General features: G+C 40.6%; 1 protein-coding gene across 2 annotated transcripts in view; it reads left to right on the forward strand.

Moving 5' to 3' along the window:
• The first annotated feature begins 5,026 nt into the window (after nt 1-5,026).
• The window catches only part of STAB2 (stabilin 2), a 72,300-nt gene continuing 54,928 nt past the window's right edge, over nt 5,027-22,398 (forward strand). The window contains exons 1-10 of one of the 2 annotated variants that reach the window (XM_085049632.1): nt 5,027-5,488; nt 7,914-8,047; nt 8,832-8,947; nt 12,445-12,530; nt 13,376-13,445; nt 15,430-15,525; nt 15,818-15,943; nt 17,557-17,753; nt 18,745-18,878; nt 21,982-22,115. In XM_085049632.1, coding sequence (XP_084905758.1) covers nt 5,405-5,488; nt 7,914-8,047; nt 8,832-8,947; nt 12,445-12,530; nt 13,376-13,445; nt 15,430-15,525; nt 15,818-15,943; nt 17,557-17,753; nt 18,745-18,878; nt 21,982-22,115 — 1,177 coding nt within the window. In that variant the 5' untranslated portion in view covers nt 5,027-5,404. The remainder of the gene's footprint in view (nt 5,489-7,913; nt 8,048-8,831; nt 8,948-12,444; nt 12,531-13,375; nt 13,446-15,429; nt 15,526-15,817; nt 15,944-17,556; nt 17,754-18,744; nt 18,879-21,981; nt 22,116-22,398) is intronic. The other variant, XM_085049631.1, reaches the window with a different exon arrangement.

Below are 22,398 nucleotides of genomic sequence, written 5' to 3' on the forward strand. Positions count from 1 at the left end.
GCTTTCTTCTCCCAAATCCAGCTCTGTTTCTCATGGCAGCAGTTTCCAATCCCTGTTGGTCCTTAACATACACCAGGAACACCACACTTGGCTCTTCCCAGCAATTCCAGGTGTCCCCATGGCCAGCCTGGGTCACGGCTTGGGGATTTCCACACAGCACAAAACACAGCCCTAGAACTCGATGTAAACCATGGCAAGTTTACATGCCGTGAGGAGGAAGACAATGAAAAAAAATAACATTGGGTTATTATTCTATTTGTGGATATTGTGCCTCATTGTTTTCTGCATGATTTTCTTTCTCAATCAGATTTTGGGATGGCTTTTCCTAGACAAGATAATTGGCTGAAATCAATCCACTATAGCCACAAACATGCACATTTGGATAATGCTATAAATGTTGCTTTTAAAAGGAAGAAAGAAAGCAAAAAGAAAGCTGAGCAAGGGTTGATTGCTCCACATCACTATCTGCAATTCAGCTCCATTTGCTGTAAATTATTAACTATATTAATCTAACTTTGTTTAAGTCTGGCAAGTCAAAACAGAAGTATTACTCTGAAAGAACACAAGTTCTAATAGGCCAAAACTACAGCAAGCTCTCTGCATTGTCTAAAGCAAGGAAGGAAATCATCAGGTAATAAATTGCAGTAACAACACAGCCTCTGCTCCTGCCCTCAACTCCACAAAATCCCTGAATTCATGGTGCCTGAATTTTCCAAACATCTCCAGTCCTACCACAGCCAACTGCTGAGGTCTGAACTGTGTGCTGCTCTCTGTCCTGCTTCTCGACCATAGGGTTAGAAAATATCAATATAACCTTTACAGCACCAAAAATCCATGCTGTACATCCCTCTACACATCCCAAATCTTGGAATCTCAGGGTTTTCCTAGTATTTTTGCTTTACATACTGCAGCCTTAGCAGAACTGTAGTACAAGACACATACAGGCAATACCACTCTCCTTCCTGGATGTTTATAAACTGCAAAATAGGTTTGCTTGAGAAATGCCATCAAGATCCATTTGAGCCAACTTTGAAAGCTCATTATTTGCTCCTAGATTTCAATGTCCTTTGATCACATCTTAAAGCTGAAATTCCTTACACACTGGCATTACACAGCCAGATGTTAACTCAAACTACAAATTCATTTTAGTGTATTTACCCAGCAGCTCAAAATTGCGATGAATTTTATTTCAAATCTCTGCAAGGAATACATGCTATATTTATACTCCATTAAACATGAGATTTAATGATTCTGAAGTGTGTCATATCACCAGGAAGAGCCATAGGGGTCAAAAAAACCCAACGTTTTGTATCAGGGCAGTACCTCCTCCATTTCTCACACCATTAGCTGGCAGCAACCTGGGACCAGAGTCTGTGCATGGCCTTTCAAGAACGACAATGCAGCAGGTGAAAAACACACAAAGATGATTTTTACATTCCTGTAAACCGCCTGCACTTCCAGATCCAAGTTAGTAAGTCCTTACCCCCACTCCATGGCATTGCTGCCCAGAAGCCCTGTAGGTTCACCCTCTTGCACATCTGGCTCACAGCTGTACACAGAGAACATTTCCAAGAAATTGGGGACTTATCAATAAGTCCTGTATTCTGCTAGACCTACACAGCCTGGGACTTTACCAATGCCTTCAGGATCACTTTCATTTTTTAAGCACCATGCACTGACAAATAACACAAAGGGGTAGCAGAGGTACCTGTGGGCAGCCCCTGATTTTGTGGTCATTCAATTTTAGAGCACAGTAGTGATTCTAAGCTCAGCCTTACAGCTCCCCAGCCCAACACTCCCCAAAAATTCGTGCTAAATAACATTGTCCAAGTGAGCACCACAGACACCACCCTCCTCACAGCTCCCTAGCAAAGCCCTCTCACCACAGCTTCGGCAAGAATGCCTTTTGTTTACAATTTCACCAGCTGAAAGACCCTTTTGAGAACACAAAAAAAAAAAAAAAAAAAGCCAAAACAGAAGGGAGAGAAAGCAAACTGAAGAGGCCACTATGAGGATCTAATCTATGGCTAAGACCACCCCTTGCCTGGCAGTCTGCATTGCCATCAGCTGTATGCAGGGTGAAGGCACTGGGGTTTAGATCAGCTGTCTGTGCCTTGTCCCTCATTAAGAGGGATAAAAGCGATGGCCTCTGCAGCATTCCTCAGCATACCAGCTGCAGCCCCAGCCCACTGCATCCCGTGGGCTCGGAGAATTAATTAGTTCTGATAGTCACCGTGGTTCAAAATGATGGCTGTCATAACCCTGCAGATAAAATTACACACCCCTGGCATTTTCCACATTGCCCATTCAGCCTCTCCATAGGCCACCGTTGGCTTCCTCAGATGTATGGCACTAGAAAGATTTAACTTGCCAAACCTTCTTTTTTTTTTTTTTTTCATCTCTTTGTTATGTTCCAATTAAGTCTGTGTTAATCAAAGGCAGTATTTCCCAAATATTCCCCCCTCTTTTCCCCAAGCCTCCTCCTAGGCAACTTGACGGTTTTTACCCCTCTTCCTCCCACCTACAATTAGCATTCAGACGTTTCTCTTGGCACAGCCAAAGCCTCCCCCCCTCCAGGAAGCTTTCTTCTTACCAACACATTTTATATTTCCCTACCCCTCTGCAAGGTGCTTTAGCCAGTTTCCAAACAAAGAGCAAAGTGACTTCCCTCAGACATGTGGAGCCTCCAAGCGTATCCAAACACCCCTGTGACAGTTTTCCTGCTGTGACTGGCTCTAAAACAGAAGCCACATACAGTAAAAAAACAATAATTCATTGATTTTCTTCTGCTTACTTCCAAATTACCAAGTAAGAATATCAAATTTAGCTCAATACTGCCCTCACCCTCGACTCTCTACGCTCTCCCTAGGGCTGCACCCCTGGGAGAGGAGCTGAGCTGCAAGCAGGGTAGAAAAGCCCAGGAAAGCAGCACAGCTTTTCTCATGCAGAGCTCACCAGTGTTCAGGCTGCAAGGAGTGCTTTGTTTCAAAGTAGTCTTATTTCTTTTTTTATTTCTTCCTCTGAAATGGTGCTTTGGCAATATGATTGTGAAATGGCTGAGCTTTGGATGAGTCTCTGAGACATCATCTGTCACCTCTGGTTGAGAGAGCTTCACAGTCTGAAAGTGGAGGGGAGCAATATGCAATGCAAGCTGTGTAGTTGATAGTCAAATAAAAATTTTTAAAATACAAGAGATTGATTATCATCAAAACTGTGCAGATCAAAGTGAGTGCTAAAACCATCACGTCTGTATCTCTGCTGATTTTTATTTACTTTTGAACTGACCTCACCGACCTGGCTCTGAGAAATAACTACCTCAGTATTGTGACTCTGAAATAAGTTGTAGCACAAACGTTTTCAAAAACATCCACACAAATGAAGCATCACGTTTTCTCTGCTTGGCTGACATTTTCAGCACCGAAATAGAGGCAGTAGTCTGGGGAGGGGCAGCAGGTGGGTGAAGAAAGTAAAAGGACAAGCAGTTCACAACTATTTAAAGCAGGAGCGTCCAGTGCAGGAATGCAAGAGCAGAGCAGAGGAAAGCTGTGGCACACAGAAGGGAAGAGGTGCAGGCAGAGCCTGGCACAGTCTGTAAGCTCCACAAAGAAGGAAGATGCCCAGCAGCAGCAGCAGGAGGAAAGTGGTGCCTCTGGAACAAGGAAAGCGCTCACCACAGCAGCCAGGGAGGAGGCTGTGCTCTGATGAGAAGGGAGAGGAAGGAAAGGGGAAAAGAGTTTACTTCACACAAATGCCTATAGGAGAGGCAAGGGCAGATAACAAGAGAGCTGATGCTGCTGTTTTTATCTCGATGTACAGGACAGGAAAGGGACATGCTTGATTTACAGCTCCTTTCAGCACTGCCCTGAAGTGACAACACAGGCTGGAGCCCCAGGTGCCCTTGAGCTGCTGGAGAAGCTCTCAGCTCCTGCCAGAACCCACACAGACCTGGCAGATGTGTTCTGTCCAGGCAGCACAGACCCTGCCCAGACTCTGCCCACGCTCCAGCAAAGCACTTCTGCAAGAGAGGGAGGATGAGTTTCATCCCAAATGTGCCACAGAGATGAAATGTGGCTAACAGTGCATGGAAGAGAAGATCCTCCAGGATTCTGCTTTCGGGGTAAAACCTGAGCCATCACTTCCTCCAGAGCAGATTGGACATTGTGTGTGAAGCCAAAGCAGCACGAAAGGCCTTGACCTCAGAGAAAAGGAACAGCAATTCTCAGGAATGTGTCAGCATGTCCATCACAGCCCTGGCTGCTATCATGTCTGCATAAACAAAAAATGATTTACTCTCCTCATCATATGGAGAAAGGAACAGGATCTGATGAGTGCACAGGAAACACCTTGCCCTGTCATCTCCTACCAGCAATTTTTCAGTATTCTTTTAGAGCACATAAAAAAAGGAGATGGATTTGTACATTATATTGTATGGTTATCACCACTGAGTTCTTTAGGAAAACAATACAGAGTTAAAGATAAGGTGTCACAACTGTGTATTCAGGCACCCTTAAGGAGAGTCTTCAAATGACAGAAAAAATTCTAAAGTCAGGGGTACCAAGCAAAGCTGACAAAGTGGAGGGAGACAAATTATGAGGTATCTGAGACATGAGAGAGCCCTTAAATACTGACCAGAGCAGCAATCAAGAGCAGCACTAGAAATGAGCTCTGGGAAGAAAGAAAAAGTCTTGTTTTTTGGTAAATCAAAATATCTTAATACTGATCTCTCCCAGCCCTATCCAAGTAATATAGCTGAGTCAATTTTCCTCTGCTTAGCTCCAGAAAATGTCACAATTATTTAACAAAAACAGCAAAAAGGGGAGGAAGTGTCCCTTTTTGTTCAGCTAACCAAAGCTGGAAGATGTTCTCTTGGCCTCCTGAGATAAAGGCAGTAGTATTTCCCCCAGAACCACATTGAGGGGACCAACCCTGATGTTATTAGGGCACATAAGCCAGATTCCAGAGATCCTTTGCTCTCCCTCAGATCAGTTAAAAACTGTCATAATAAGAAGCACAGTAGCTCCTCCAGCCCCCTATCCATGCTCACCTAAAAGAAGAAATCATCCTCTGCCATAACAGCTCAGTGTCCTTGGGTTTGTACTATCAACAGCTCCAGAGAAAGGAATAAATGATCAGAGCCCTGTCAGGATATCCTGTCATTCAGTGGGGGAGGCTTGATTCAGCTTTCCAGTGAAAACTTTCTGCAAATACCCTGCATTTTGGAATTTCTCCTGCTGGGCAAGCTCTGCATGCCAGATCCTTCACTCATTTACCTTGGGGAACACCAAAATCCTGCTGAACTATTTGCCTAAAAATGCAGAAGAAATAACACCTCTAGTAATCATTTTACATCAGGATTTGAGTTTTCATGCTTGGAGGGCTCTGAAAGAAAAAAGTCCAATTCACAATGGAAAGAAGTCCATGTTTTTTATTCTTTTTTGCTTTTTGGGTTGCAGCGAGGCTATGTTTGACATCACAAGTCCAAAATGAGGTAAGAAGCAGCTTTTTAAGTAATGGATTGTTATTTGTCTATATTACTGTATGTTATGGAGAGAACAGTTATCTGATACTCTATCTTACAGAAGAAAACCCACTTTAAATCATTAGTGCATATAATAATGAATTATAACTTAAGAGCTCTGTAATTCAGTCCTCTGGAATAGCAGAAATGCATCTGTTTAATCTGCACAAGACTTTGGCTCAAATGATATATCATGAGTACACTGAAAAAGTCTCTATAAATGGCAAATGTGGCAAAAACCTGCAAATAATGCATTTATCAAAAGAAATTGGTGGGGATTCCTGATAAATCAGAAGATGAAAGCAGAACTTTTTCTATCATGAAAATTATCTGTTCCTACTAACTAAAAGCAGGAAAAGCTATTTCATATGGGTAAGGGGAAAAAACTAAGGAACTGAGCTATTTAAAGTAATAACACAAAGCTATAAAGTTAACTAAAGGATTGGTAGACCTTGGGGAAGTGGTGAATTTATCAGGTACAAACCCTGTGAATAGTGGAATTTCATAGCATCTGTTTTCAGCATCCTTGCAGAGAGGCAGAACATATTTAGAAAAGGAAACAGAAGGACAGAGAGAAATTAGGAGGGAGAAAGGGAAAACATTCAGGTGTTTTGTTGCTATTGTTGTTGGTTGATTGCAGTTTTTTAATGGAAAAATACTTTGAAATGTACAAAAAGTACATTTTGAAAATGTACTAAATATGAAATATGTTATTCTTTTTCTTAAAAAAATAAAACAAAATAAAAAGGAGAGCCACTAAAAAGTCAACTTTCTTCCATTTTCCCTAAAAGCAAAAAAGGGAAAATGAGGAAATAGGAGAAAGTGGAAATAATGCTACCATTCCAAAACAAATAATGTTCTACAGCTGGTGGTAGACAAAGGGCATCAGTTATTTTTATTTAATTCTTTCCTTTTCAAAACTCTCTTTGAATTTTACTGTTCCAAAAATGAAATTCTGTGGGCTGCCTTTCTGATGACAACCTCTAACCAAACTTCATCCACATTATACCCACAACTGGAAAAAGGTCACATTCTTACTTCAAAGACACCTGAACAGCATCTAATACTTCAATGTTACCTGAACCAGATTTCAACAGTGCACTTATAAAGACTAAAATCTAACAATAAAATAGATGTTGAAATGTGTTTATAAGTGGGTGATGGCAATCACAGACACCCTCAGAGGCTGTGAAGCTAAATCTCCTTTATCAGTATCTGTGATAAATCCTGGTGAACTTTGCTCCTGAAATGTCAAAGGGACAAACTGTTCTGAGGGAGGGTTTCATCCAGGACCACCATGGCACACATGGAAATCCTGCCCAGGGTGCCACCCAGACCAGCTGGGAGGTTCTGCAGGAGCTGCAGCATCCCAAAAGTGCCCAGCAGATCCAGTAGTCTCTGTGCTGCCCCAGGTTACATTGCAGGTTTTTAAAAACCATACCCTGAATTAGATCATTTCTCGCCATTTGTGAATTATGAACTTAGTTCTACAAACACCAGGAAGAAAGAAGATGAAGCAGACATTACATGCAGTCTGGCAAAGATTTCTTGCATTAAAATAGATATATAAAAGAGGTAAAAGAGGTAAAAGAGATTTATATATATATATATATGTATAAAAAAGAGGTAAAATAGATATATAAAAGAGGCAAAATAGATATATAAAAGAGGTAAAATAGATATATAAAAGAGATTATATATATATATACATATGAGGTAAAATAGATATATAAAAGAGGTAAAATAGGTATATAAAAGAGGTGAAAAAGAAGAGGAGGCTGCTCTTGTCAGTGAGCTCTGGTGGGGTCAGGCCATAACCTCCCCCAGATCTGAATGCAAAGCTCGATGTCATTTTTTGACACCAATTTGAAAATAGCAGCTGTAGCCCTTTAGAGCAATCTGGTGGTGCTGATAATACAAAACATGCTTTTGAGAAGAATCTTTGTTCCACAGGCTGCTGCTGTGCTCTCTGTGTGCTCAGAGCCATGAGCAACTCACACCTTGTTTAATTTTGCTTTTTTAAATTTCTTTGAGTGGAGAAGGCATTAGTCAGAAACTTCAGAACTAACCCTCCATAGGCTGATGGTGTCTCTGTAACCTGGATTTTGAGTCTTATGAATGTAGCAGTTGTTTGTAAGACACTCTTAGGAGCAATGTTAGAGTTAGAAAGGTTTATCCTGCAGTGGTTGGACATATTTTGTGCAGACAAAGCTACTGCAAAGCACTAATATGTGCTTTATTACCTAATTTAGATCTGAAACAAGGAACTCCAGCTGAACAAAAAAGAGTTGGCAGCTGTGAGTGAGAGCAAAGCTGAGTTAAATTTGTCATTTTTCACCAATATCACTGGGGTAGTGTTTTTCCTTTTTTTTAAATTATTCCTCTCGTATTGCAGGTGAAGAAGCAATGTGATCAAAAGCTGCTGATTAGGATGAAAACCAAATGTGTACCTTGCTCTCTAAACCTTGGCACCCAATGCCCTGCTGGCTACACCAAAATCACCAATGGGACTGGAGTACCAGACTGCAGGTAGCTCCTCTGCCAGGGCTCTTCTCCATGAATATTGCTCTCCATGAACCAGGAAATGTTAATTCATGCCAAAAATGCTCTAATCTGTGCAATTTTCTTGTGGAACATTTATCATTGGCTTCGCCAACTCCAGAACTTGAGCTTCATTCAGGGTATTTGATGGTTGGAGTTAGTCAGCAAGTGATATAAGGAGAATTGATGATCTATCAGATTTTCTCTTGCATAATATCATAGAATCTCTCCATTATTTGTTCTGCATACTTGAGATTAATGATACAAAAATATTTGAGATACATATATATATATAACATGATATTTATGTATTAATCTTATATAAATAACAGATTTTTCAAATTTCTAAATCCCGGAGTTGGGGGGGTGCAGGGCAGGAAGAGGTATCTCAAAACCAATTTGAAGTCTTGCCATTCAGACTGGGGGTAAAAAGTATTTTAAAGAAAATGTAGCTGTTTTGAGCTTTCTTAACATTTAAAGAACTTTGGTATTAAATTTTCAACATACTTTTAAAATAGTTTCAACTCAAAACTTAGCGAAAAGTGCTGTATTTAGGCTGGAGCAAGAAGATAAATACACTGTTCAAAAGCAACAGCTCCAAGGATCTCTAGACCTTGATATTCAATGTATGTTTTGATGAAGAAAAAAAAGCAGATCAGTGCAACTAAGCTTACAGTGCTCTTGTCTGACACCGAGAGGAGAAGAGGAAGTTCATTTAATTTTTCCCCACAGGAGGCTGTGAGTACTTTAAAGCAGTTCTTCTTTTCCTCAGGTATTATCTGGAAATGAAAACACACACCCTTTCTTTCCCGGGCTGTCGGCATCGCTGTGAGAAGGAATTGGAGCAACCTGAGTGCTGCCAGGGGCATTGGGGCTCAGACTGCATGGGTGAGCTGTTTGGGGTTTGAATTTTGACTTTCAGCTATAATTTGAATAGAAATAAAGCAGTGAGTTTTCCTCTTTTTAAATACTATCGCTGTGAAAAGTTTGCTCCTCAGAGCTTGTTGTAGAAGTAGAAATAAATAGCAGTTTTTGGCTGAAAACTTAGAGGATTTGAAGAAAAACAGGTATTTGAAGTTTCATTTAAAAAGAAAAATTCATAGGGAAACTTTAAAAGCCTCAGAAAACTTCCTTGGTTTTGTGATTTTCAAAACAAATCTTTACTGTCAATGCCTGCCAAATTATTTCATTTGGAAGAACCCCTACAAAGGATTTTAAAAATCAAAATTTCCAAATCACAAGTTTAAATGTTTCATTTTAGGTCAAAACCACCCTTGTCTTCATCTGAAATATTTCCAAACCTCTTTAATTCTTCACTTTGTGATGCAGGGAGTATCTTTTCTTTCAGCTCAAACTTGAAACAGTTTTTTGAGCTGCTGCTGAAGGCTACTACTGAAGCAAGGGAATCAGGAGTGCCTCCCCTGCTGCCCCTTCCTCAGGAAAAGCTTTTCATCTCCACAAGTGCACCAAATCTCAGGCTGCCAAGATGGGCAAACAGATCCACAGAGGAAATTTCCCTGCCCAGCCAGAGTGTTTCCTCCTTTAGTTAATGGTCAGGGCAGTCCTTTTGTCACACAAAACAGACCAAAATTTTTTACAAAATTATAATTTTAGTTATTATTTAAATGCCATTTATCTACTAAAGAAAAGTAGTCCAACTGCAGCTTGCAGCTACTGCAAGAGACTCAAAGAGCTGAGTGCACAGTGTGGGGTCATGTCTTCTGACATCCCACCTCCAAATGCAGCCTAAGTTCCCAGCATCCCATATTCCCTCACCATCCCATCCTCAGGGGGCTCTGGGCAGCTCCATAAGGATCATCAGGATTTCTGGAGAGGGACAGAATTCCCTGCCCCAGAGCCAAAGCCCTGCTTGCACCACTGTGTGAAGGAGGCAGCAAAGGCAAGGAAGTCCTCCCTTCCTTTGGACAAACTTCCTGACCCCAAAAAGCAAAGATTCAAGGTCACAGCATTGTTTATGCTTTCATTTGGAGGGGAAAAAATAGTTATCTCCATGTTATCACAGCCTCTGTAATAGAATATGGCACAACTTGAGATGTTAGGAGGAAGGACAGTCCTTCCTGAGGCTCAGAAGAAATCCCTGACTAGAGCTTTACTTCACATTCAGCATCTGCTGGCAAGGACAAAATTAGGTCTTAAATATCACCCTGACTTCCTTCTGCACATGCAGAAACACAGTGTGAATGAAAGCTCTTCTGTCCCTTCCCTCCCCACAGAGCACGCCAAGCCATCCAGCTGCACACCAATCCTTCCACAAAAAGTCCTAAAATCAAAAATGCAGGGTCAGGAAAGGTTCAGGGGGAAAGAGCAAAGCCTTTTCACACTGCCAGGATCCCCCAGCCCGGGTGCTAAGGCTGGTGGGGCTCAGGAGCAGCAGGAGCTGCTCCCCTTGGCAAATACTATCAGCAAATATTTCCACCCTCCAAAGAAAAGCCTGGCTATGGTGTATGGCATGACAAACTGAATAGAAAGCACTGGAAGGATAAAGAGAGGGAAAATATGAAAAGAAAAAAAATAAAGGCCAAGAGGAAAGGTACTAAATTTAATGCTGTCAAATTGTATGGTCCAAAATACATCTCTACAAGTGCTGCTCACTGCTTCAGCCTCACGGGGAGTCAGGTGAAGAGAAGTGTTTTAAGAGGCTGCAAGTGATAACACTTGGAAAGTGCTGAATTTAACCCTCTGAAGCAAAAAAAAAGAAGCTGATAGATTTAGGCTCTTTTGGCCTAGATTCAAAGATTTGGCCTTCATGCTCTGACAGCTGTAAGAGATAAGCAAGAGCATCTCTTTGTTAGTGCTTTTCAAAAAGCATTTCAGGAAAAGCAAAGGTGCTGCTTCTCCCCAGGGTGGCAGGAGGTGACAATGCCAGCACTGCTCCAGTGTCCCAACACTGCTGCCTGTGGAAGCACTTTATCTGCCTGGCCAAACTTGTACAGCAATATGATAATTCACCCAACTTCTGATAAAGCTGTCCCTTGTGCTGGTATCAAAACCAGAGACAAGATGTAGTGAAGACAAGGGGAAGTGCAGTGAATGCCAATGGCAAAAAAACCAAACCTGCTTTGTCAACAATTTTAAAGTAACTTTTCCTAGAAATTATACCATGAACTCTGAGTTTCTCTTTCTTTGCACATTCAAGAAAATTGCAAATTCAATCAGTGCAGGTAAATGTTCTCCATTCTGTACAAACACTAATGGGTTCCATGAGTCCTAAAGATAGGATTTAGCTATCCTATGGTAGCCAGAAAACAAGATTCACTAAAAGCCACTTTAAAGATTAAAGTACACCTATTTATTACTTCCCCTCGATTTTAGTTATTTAATCTAAATTCTTAAAACATCTTATTATTTCAGCATGTATGAGATAAACAGCACTGAACTTTTCATCTTTAAATTTATTGGTTTTTCACAAGAAGCTTATGTAGATACAATAGACCTCAGACTACATTAAGGAATAAATTAAGGAATATTAGCAGATTGGTATAAAGCCAAAGCTTTCAGTGGAATTAAGTGTACACATATGCACATCTACTTATTTGCTCATCACTCTGTCCAAATCAAACTCATTTTTACTAAAACTTCCACATTACCTAAATACTCTAAATCAGGATTAGATTTAGAGCATAAATCTGGCGCTGCCATCTCCACCCACACAGAACAAACTCTGAGACTCTTTATAAGCAATAAATCCACCAGGAAGGTACAGCAGAGTACCTGTGAGGCAAATGGGAGTTTGATACATTTAGATACCACCTGCATCAAAATTATGGTACCTAATGGGAATTCTGATTACAGGAAGGAAAGGCTTATGGAAGAGAGTTAATACATCATTTCTGAGGAAGGGCAGGACAACTGGGAAAAATAAGGGTATCCCTGTAGGAGAGAAATGACAGAATGATCTGACTAAAAACCACTGTAATATACATTTCCTATAGGCAATCTTTCAGTAAAGATTTGAATCTTGAAACTTTCTAGAAAAAAAAAAAAATTAAACTATTTTTATCTGGAAATACAGTCAATTTTTTTCTTATCTGATCCTGCTGGCTGGGGCTTTTGTTCAAATTGTCTCACCTTCTACACCCCTGCCTGTAATCATGCTTTCAGCACGAGAGGCTCTAAAGAGCATAACACATCTGCAGCACACAAGTTTTATTAGTGACCACAGCCCAGTGGACAGGATTTGAATCTGAATTTCAATTTCCAAGATCATTTGACTCAATTATCACAGTCTTATGGAGATAGCAGGGAAAAGGAAAAATTTTCCATGTAAAGCAAATGCAATTTTTGGTGGGAAAAAAGGGGGGAGAAGGGATGCTTATTAAACTCTAACTTAGCATCAAATAAAATCCTGAGAGCAAATTTTCCAGCATGTCCAGGAGGAGCTGCAGCACCCTGCAATGGGAGAGGACACTGCTCACAGGGCATGGCTGGGAATGGAACATGCATTTGCCAGGTACATCCTTTCTTTTAAATAAAATTCAAAAAATAAAACAATAGCATGTAAGCTGTGCTAAGAAATAATGAAAAAACACATTAAAGGAATATGCTGTATAAATACATTAAAATAATGCTATATAAATACATTAAAGGAAAGTATTACAGAAATAGCAGAGATGACCTGCTTGGAATTAATTTTTTTTTCTTGAATTGCACTAATCTTCACACTACTATTTCTCCAGACTTGAGCATGTTCCAGTTAAATTATTAAAAAATTCTTTCATCTTGCCTTCCTGAGACAGGTGTTTTGAATTCCTCTATTTTTTTTAGAATGTGCTATTCCTTGTGACTTTTTTCCATAATTAGAAAACACTTATACATGGGGCTATACTCTGCATACATTGTTCCTTTGCTGAGAGTGCAACATGTAGTGCTTAACCTCAGGCAAAAAGATTTTTTAAGAAACAATTCAAATTAACTAATTCTTCTTCACATCAAAAATCCTCTTCTGGGAACATAGGAAAAAGGGAAGGGGATAAAATAGTCAGAAAATACAATATAAAAATTGTGAGACTGATTTGGTCATTAGGCTTGATTACTGTACTTCATTATCAATTTGATATTCAGAATATCTGACATGAAGATCTACAAATTATTTTTTAAAAAAAATGTGACGGCAAGATTGTTCAAAAGACAATGTTTTCTAGATTATGGTCATTATTTTTTTATTTTCTTATTGAAACTTTCATATAACTTTCTTCTGGAAGCAAAGGATGCTATTTTCAGCCTGCTAAGCATTTATCTATCTGTGTAGAGATAGATGAGAAACTTTAGTTTTGATTTATGTTGTGTAATTCACAGAAAGGGTTTGGTGGGACAGCCTGTGAGAAATGTGCTGAAGACAATTTATTTGGCCCTGACTGCACATCAGGTGAGTTTGAGCTTGATTTTTATTTGATTAGGGAAGAGGTGAATGAAATCCACATTCAGACACTAAGAAATCCCAGAGAAATGGGCAGAGAGCACAAACATTTCCCATCAAGAGCTGCTGGCTGCCTCAGAGAACACAATGGGGAAAGGAAAGAGAGCTCTTCTCTCTATTCTGTGCCAGAGAGCTCCAAATTCTGTCTAAAGTTGGGAAAGTGGGTGTTTGGTTTAGTTTTGGTTCTTGGCTGGGTGATGATTTCATTGTTTAGCAATATTTCTACCAAAAGTGGAACTCTGAGCAGGGATGAGAGCTGTGTGCACTTTTTGGAAAGGATATGTATCACAAGGATGTATATTCATATAACATTTTCTGCTTTTGCCTGTTTCTTAATGGTCTCTGCTATTTTACCTTCCTGACCCTTGTTGAAAATCACACCCAAAAAACAGAAAACTGCCTGAAAAAAAAGAACTTTAAAGCAGTCTATCATCTATTATCATTTAAGAATAACTGAAGTGATAATAATTGTTTATCTCTAAGTAAAACTCCTTTTCTCTCCTCAAGACCTACATAATGTTACTTCTAAAGAGTCACAAATGACTCTCAATTTAAATAATTTGCATTGGCCTTTCTTCACTAATCCTACAGCACTGCTGCCTCAAAGGCTCTTTTTGCACCAGCTGTCCACTGGATGCCAGTGTTGATACACTGAAATGTGGCTGAGCCAGCATTTTCATGAAAATAGGGTACTTGGATGAATTCAATATCATAAATGTAATTATTTTCCAAGAAGCTACTGCAGGATTCAATTGTATATTAATTTAAGCAATATTTTACACTTCAGCTTTCAGCTATTTGAGCTCCTTCAAGTCTTCTAAAATAAACAAAATAGAAGCAATGTTCATTTGTGGCTAACTGCTTTTCAGTAACACCTTAGACATTCCTGGTTTTTATATTATGGCTACTAGCATAGGTAGGAAGTTATTAATTAATAAGTGCAATTAATTAGGTGATTTGCATGAACACAAGCTATGTTTTTAAGGGGAAGAGGATGTGCTACATCACTGAAGTTTAAACATGAAGTCAGCAATACAACTCTGTACATCTTTTAGACTTTTCCAAGTGTAAATGGCCTTTTAAAAAAGCATCATTACCATAATTCAAACAGTTATAACTATAAAGCTTTTTGACTATACTTAAGGCTTCAAAAATTATTTATGGAAGAGTCTCATAGTCACCTGGACTGTGAATGCATCATTTTGTGTGCATATTGTCACTGCGTTTATAACCAGAATATAACCAGAAATGAGAGAATATAGGAAGAAAGAAAGAAGCCTGAGACCTTCATAGTGATTAATTATGCTTTTAACTAAATAAACTCTATTTGGGAGGGGGAAGTCACAAAACTCATCTCTTCTTGAGGTTCTTGAGAGATACAAACAGAATTGAAGCAAAAACCAGCAAAGTGTTAACTGTTATTAGAGAGGTCTGTGTTAGACATTATATCCAATTTTGGCTTCACGCTGTTTGTCAAATTTTACAAGTTTTATGGCATTAGCAACAAGTCAGTTTGGTGCTTTTAGTGTGTCCTGAAGCTTTTCTCTGGGCTCTTAACAGCCTCCAAAAATTAGTGTGTTATTTACTGATATATCCAACTGCAAGCATTGATCATGTCAGTAATGGAAGCCTATAAATTCAGGCATTCAGGACAAACCTTGGTTTGGCTAAATCTGTTGGCCAGGACACTCTTTACTATGAGTAACCACTGATGATACCTTCCCAAACACCATTATTATTTGGAAACAATAATATTATTGTATTTTAATAAATATAGTATAATATTTGCATATTATATTATTAATAAATATGGTATAATTTTATTATATAACTATAATGATATTTATGTGTTATAAATATTATATAATATTTTGTGTATTATATGAAATAAATAATTTTTTATTATTTGTAAAGCAAATCCATTTCTTTCTAGTTTGTGACTGTGTTCATGGAGTGTGCAGCAGTGGAATTGCAGGGGATGGCAGCTGCACTTGCTGGTCTGGATACAGAGGGCAGCGCTGTGATCAGCGTAAGTAGCTTGTTCTCCACATAAGATTATTCAAAAGTTCTGTTACATTCTGTTAGTTAGAATCAATAAGGATGAATTGGTCTCAGGTTGGTCCTGCCAGAGCAACCAAACTTACCCTGAACCTCAATGGCTGTGTGAGCTCCCAGAGCCACCAGCACCACTGCAGCCCCCAGAGAGAAAATTATGGCATCAATGGGGTCCAGTCAGGCATGTTTTGAGTTCATTTAGTGCAGAATGCAGTGGCTGCTGGCACAGCTTGACCTGTCACCCTCTGTCACCCTCTGTCCCCCAGCCATGGCCGAGTGTGAGGCTCTGCAGTGCCCTGCAAACTCCAGGTGTGCTGCCTCAGGTGAGGATGGACAACACCTGCAATGCACTTGTCTGCCCAGCTTCCAGTGGGATGGCACACGATGTGAACGTGAGTAATTTCCACATCTGCCCCAGTTCCTTGGATAAATCACCATCAGTGTTCTAGTTTGGATATGGGATGTGCTTTTGAGCCACAGCTTGCCATCTAATTTTTCTTGGGTTTGATGCTGGATGATTTTTGCCTTTTTTTCTTTTATATATTTATAGCCTTCCCAGTACTTTCCCCTACCCTTTTCCCCAGCTAAAAGGACCAAACACATTGCAGAGCTCCAAGCCCCAGGGGGCACAAAGCTCCTCTCCTATCTTGGCTCTTCCTAGGAACCAAGGCTGAGAACAAAGTCTTCAAAACTCATTTTCATAAACAAATACAATTAGTACCAGGGGTGGGGAGCTCCAGTGAATGGGCTTGACCTGAGGAAAATTGCATCACCACTTGTCCTCCAAATTGGTGCTTTTTGTCAGCTATACTAATTTCCTAAGACCTATCAAACTGGATTCACCCCATGGGGTTGGGCTTTTGTAAATATTATTCCATAACTGCTCCTGGAGCTCCAATAAAAATCCACTTTTATATTACCTCCTACACTAAAATTATCTCAAGTTTCATTTCTAGGCTAAAAAAGGCAACAGGTTCATATCCCAGAGCATAAACTAGATTCCTTCAGGATGATATGAAATCCTGAAATGTGCTTCAGAAGCACATCCATCCAACTGCTAACAGCTTTCAGTCCATGCAGCCAGACCAAAGCTAGTCAAACCCCTTGAAATACCTCAGGTGGATCCTGAGTCATCAGAGCTTACAAATCCACTCCTCTCATGTCCCTCATATCTTGCTCTAATGAAAATCAGCAGCAGCAACCAAGGGTTTATAGTTATTGAGAATCCATCATGTGGCAGCTCAGTCCCATCAGCAAGCATAAACTCTACAGGCAAGTAAAGCTCATTTTAGCTTCCCTGTTTTTTATTTTAAAAGCCAATAGCATGTCAGCTAGAGATGCTATAAGGTAAATGTGTGCTTAGGCTTAACCCAACCTGGACACCAAGGCGAGAGAAGATGCTCTCCAAACACTGCTTAATTTTGAAAAAAGAACAAGCAATGCCATTGCCTAAAAAAAAATGGTTTGTAGAAATAACTAGTGAGCTTCTAGTGCAGTCCTGAAAGCAGAACAGTGTGGAAGACTAAAGCACTTGCTGGCCAGTTTTCCATATAGCTGAACTGATGACATTATATTGTTTAATGACCGGAAAGAAAACAGCAAAGGCCTATTGTATTGAGAAATATTTTCCAACTGATCTAACATGTGCTTAAAGCTTGTGCAGACTTCATACCACCTACCTGACCATCTCTAGTTAAAACCCACCAGAGAACAAGGAAATTGCTGTGATATTTTAATGAGCACGTTACATGTTTTAATCTGTTTATAACTCAATTTGCCAAGTTAAGAGATCATTTCTGCTCAAAAGCAAACAGTTGGTTGCTACGTTAGCATAAACACATTCCTCCCTTCCATCTCCATGCCACCACAATAATTCAGGCTTGGCTGTTATGAAAAGTTTAGTCTACCCAGGCTTTGTTTGGCATGGAGGTGCTCTGGTAAATTCTTGTCTTCAATTTTAGAACTGTGGGCAATAATTCATTTACTTCCCTTTTTTTTTCACAAGCTATCAACCCCTGCTCCAGGAAGGTCTGCGATCCTCATGCAAACTGCATTTACCTGGGGCCAAATCAGCACAAATGCACCTGCCAAGAAGGTTACACAGGGGATGGGCAAATCTGCCTGCCCATAGACCCTTGTCAGGCAGCACATGGGAACTGCCCTGCAGATTCCACCACCTGCATCTATGATGGTCCAGGAAAGGTCAGTGCAACTGCCCGAGAAGAAATTATGCTTTTTTTCCAAAAAGAAGTCATGAGAGAATGGTAATGGGTGTCAAGAAAATCCAACTCCACTCCTAGCTTTACCATAAGCCCAGCTGTTGACCAGGAGGAAGTCCCTTTACCTTCCTTTTCAATGTATATATATATCATATTTCCCCCTCAAAAACAGTAGTGTTCTTTCTTCTGGCAATATTTTGGCTCAGATTTGCCTCTCCAAAATGGAAGCATCAAAATCAATCTTCCCCAAGGTAAATTTCATTTCTCTGGTGCCACAGGGGACTTGTAGAACCAGCAAACCTCTTATATAGGTACCACAGACAGATGCCTAGAATTAGTTTATTTAGGAAAGATGTAATCTAGATCTTTCCAAAAACAATCAATAAACAGCACTTTATAAAGATTGCATATTATTCATGATGTTGAGAACTGGCTCAGATTTCTGTGCATAAAACTCACACAAACAAAAATGCAAGACTTGAAAGTGTCTGGTGTGCTTGGACACCCTGAAGAGCCAAAAAGGGATTTGATCCCCCAGGGCTGTTTTGCAGTTCATGTTCATATCTAATGAGCTGCACACTGCTGAAACACAGGCTGGGGTGTACAGCAGCAGTGCTGATACATCTCATTTGTTAGTTGTGTCCTTTGGCACTCATTTTGGGAGGCAGAGAGCTTTGGGCTGAACAGAGGTAAAAGTTTGACCTAGCTACCCTAATTTTAAATGCTCTCTGGTAAGGACAATTAATCAACAGGGTTTATCTGAAGAAAATTTATGTGAGACTCAGTAGTGTTCTGGAGTGGTTAAAACATAGAAGGGAGTTGTATAAATACAGATAAGCTTTATATTTGTGTCTGAACTCACCAAGTGATTGACTAAGACTTGGTGTATTCCAGCCCTAGTTCCAGAAAGGATGCTGAAATCCATGATTTGTGCATGGCTGATTTCTCTCCCCTCTCACATCCCTCTGATTTAGTCCCACTGTGAATGCAAGCAGCATTATACCAACTTTGTACCTGGGAAAGGATGCAGCATGGTGGACATCTGTGAAACAAACAACACCTGCCACAAAAGGGCTAAATGCTCAACAGTTGCACCAGGACAGATAACGTGAGTCCTTTTGCTTATTAAAGTCTCACACAGTTTCTCCCTCCTTCCCTAGTAAATGGGCTGCTGAAACAAATCCTGTGGATGAACACCTCCTGAAGTTATCATTAATGGTTTTTTTACCAAGGAGAAACCACCAGATTTAATGGGGTCAGAGTCAGCCAATTAACATGGTGTTAGATTTCATCAGGCCATTTGGCAATACCTATGAAGTTTTATTTTTAAAGCACTCAGAGGTCATTCCTACACTAGTAAATAAAAGGGACCAAAAGCTCTTTTCTCTTGCTCAGGGCAAGCAGCATTGTCTGTCTCACAGCTAAAGTCTCTTCCAAAACAGAGGAACTGCCTCTTGGCAGCAATCCCTGGCACATGCCATCCCCTCAACTGTGCCTGGGCACTGCCTGGGAAAATGCTGCTTGCTGTGGGCCAGAAACACGCCAGGCAGCATGCTGAAAATTAATCAGCATTAATTGCAGGATGGCACTGGAGCTCTGCCTCTCCTGAGTACACTAATGCAGATCCAGCCAGGCAATCTGCCTCCCCATGCTGGGAAAGCAACAACAGCCAGCAGATTCCCCAAAACCTCAACTCAAGCAGGTGGAGAACTGCAAAACCTCTGGCAGACTTTGCTCTTCCTGTACAGAAATAGCTACACAGATGTTAGAAAGAAAGTCAGTCTTAACACTAAACTCAACAAAGCTCTCTCAAACCACAGAGTTTGTCTTACAGGTTTCTGTAGCCCAGTGATGGCAAACACTGGGTTAAAGAGCTGCCCCTGAAATGCTAGTTTTTGGGAGCTGAGAGCTTGAACATGAAGGACAAGACAGGCCATTCATTGCACGTTAGCAACAATGAATATATATAATTCTATATATTATATGTATATGTATATCTGTGTATATAAATAGTGTATATGTATGTATATATATTGTATATATATGTATACTATATATATAGAATATATAGTTCTTCAGACAGAAACTTTCACTCAGGACAGTGTTCTTACTGCCAGTCCTTATGTCATCATGCAGCTCTCCCTCACAGAGCAGGATCAACACCACTTCTGTGGCAACTATTGTGCATTTCAAAATAATTTATCCAGAATATCCCCTAATTCTCTCCTACAGCACAGCCTGCTACTCAAACTGCTTAGCACAGACTCACACAATACTTAGTATAGAGTGCTAACATACTGCAAAACATCAGTTGAAATTTTGGAACAAAATTCCACATCCCAAATCACGAGTTTTTTCCCTTAATTAGTCACTGTTTCACTGTTACAACACAATTTTTGTAAGCTGAGGGAGTTTTGAGGATTTTAGAATGGGGTAATTAAAAACTTATTGCTGGGATGGATAAGAATGATCAAAATACTTTGGATATCATTTGTTTAATTATATTTAATGGCAAAAATAAGTACAGAAGAATGGAGTGGGATTGAAATCAAATTTGATTTAAGGAAAATCCATTTATGAAAGAGAATCTTTATAAAGAAAAATATTTATTTGTAAATGTGGGCACAATAAATAGATTCAGTTAAGTGACAGACTGTATTTTGGCTTCATCCCAGATTTTAAATGTATTTGGGAGGGTTTTTTGTTTCTTCTTCTAAAACACAAAAGCTATAACAGAGGCCACAAAAGTGCATTTTTGTTTTGGTTTTTTTAAGGATACAGTTGTTCTATTAGCTCTCCCCACACAGACAGTTCTACTTTCTCCAAATTATCTGTTCAGAAGTGGAAGGAGTCTACCTACAGCAATATTTATCCCACCAGAAAAAAGGGATCAGCTCCAAGGAGCAGCTGCTCCTCACTCCCAGCTGCAAACCCTTCATCCAGGCTCCACAGTCCTATTCTCTCTGCTCAAGAGATCCCCTTAAAGAGAAATGGATTCACCATCCAAATAGCATCCTAAAAATTTCAGGTGCTTTTAGGCTGCCATTTTTACCCAGGGTCAGAGAGCCTGTTTGGGTCTCTTGGCCAAAATCTCAGCACCCCTCTGAGCCTGTCTGAAGCTCCCCAGATTGCAGGGATTTCAAATAATATTGCTCTCAGCAGATAAACAGCTACAGCAGAGAACTTTCATGGGGAAAAGGAGAGGGTTTGGCATCAGGCTGATACTGCTGGGGGCTGTGAGTGGCAGATGTGAGGTGTTTTTAACAACCAGCACATGCAAATGGTTAATTGTAGAAAGGGCATCTTTTGCTCACGTGAAATAATGTTCCTTCTCTAGTGATGCCATTAGGAAAAAAAATATCCAGAGAGATGAATCACTATGGATAGGGCTTGTATGAATATTGAACATGCTGCAGACTTGGCAGGGAAAGGCACTGTTAAAAGCCAGTGTCTGTCTGTCCATCTCCTGGGCACTGTGACCTGAGCCTGCTTTAGACATCCAGAGTATTTATTGGGTCAGGCACACACCACTGGCACCTCTCACAGGCTGGAGTCCCCAGGAGACAGCCAGGGTGCTGCAAGTGAGATGCTATTTCCAGCACAGAGACAGCAGCAGCACAGACATCTAAAAATGCATGAGATTTTGTGCTGCAGCAGAAAAAAACAGTGTTGAAATTACAAGTATTATTGCCTAAAATGGTACATTATTAAAGGGCAAGGTAACAAAACTTTGCTTTGTTGAAAGGACTGACACTAGTCTACTTTTCCAACAAAACATGCATCCATTCCAAGGGCTGACAAGCTGCCATCACCTCCCTTAATTACCATTAATCCTGTTAAATCCCACCTCATGAGGGAGGTCTTCACACTACTGGCACCCCACACTTTCATGCTGTGCTCTCTCCTCACCCACAGACAGGCAGGCTCAGGGCATTTCTGGGCTCCAGCAGCTTTCTGGGCTCGAGCAACCACATCATTTTGGGAGCAAAGGCTGCAATAGCCTTTGTTCAGAGGTCCTGCAAACAGACACCACTGTCTCCTGGCCCAGCTGACAGGAGTCTATCCCAGCAGCCAAGCAGCCACCAGATTGTCCCACACACCTCCCAGCAGGCAGAAGCAAAGAATAAACCCCAATGGTGCTTCCTGAAAATGCCCTCAGAGCAGCTATAGCTGCCCTGAGAGCCACAGCTAAAATCCCAATCCCTTCCCAGGTGCACATGCCAGGAGGGCTCGGTGGGGAATGGGGTTGTGTGCTATGGGAACATCGTGGAGAGGCTGCAGGAGCTGAATGCTGCAGGGGGAGGACGCTGGCAGGGCAGGCTGACATCCAGCCTCTTGCTCATGGGTGAGTAACCACCACAAGCAGGGTCAGCTCCTGCCCAGGGGGATGATCCTGCCCTGTCTTGCCCTGATGCCTGATGGTTTTTGCCTTTTCTTTTTTATATACCCTTTTATATGTTTTGTATACCCTTTGTCTGTTTACTGTACCCTTAGCCTACATGCTTGTAATTTTTGTAGCCTGATATTCTCTCTCAGTGTTTGGTCTTTCTGCCTTGCAGAAGCCCAAAATCCTCAGTAGGAGGCCAGAGAGCTCTGTGCTATCAAAACCTTGAGGTTTCAACCTTGGT

This window comes from Lichenostomus cassidix, chromosome 1Ab (genome assembly GCF_008360975.1).
Source record: "Lichenostomus cassidix isolate B80296 chromosome 1Ab, HeHo_3.0, whole genome shotgun sequence".
Taxonomy (NCBI): Eukaryota; Metazoa; Chordata; class Aves; order Passeriformes; family Meliphagidae; genus Lichenostomus; species Lichenostomus cassidix.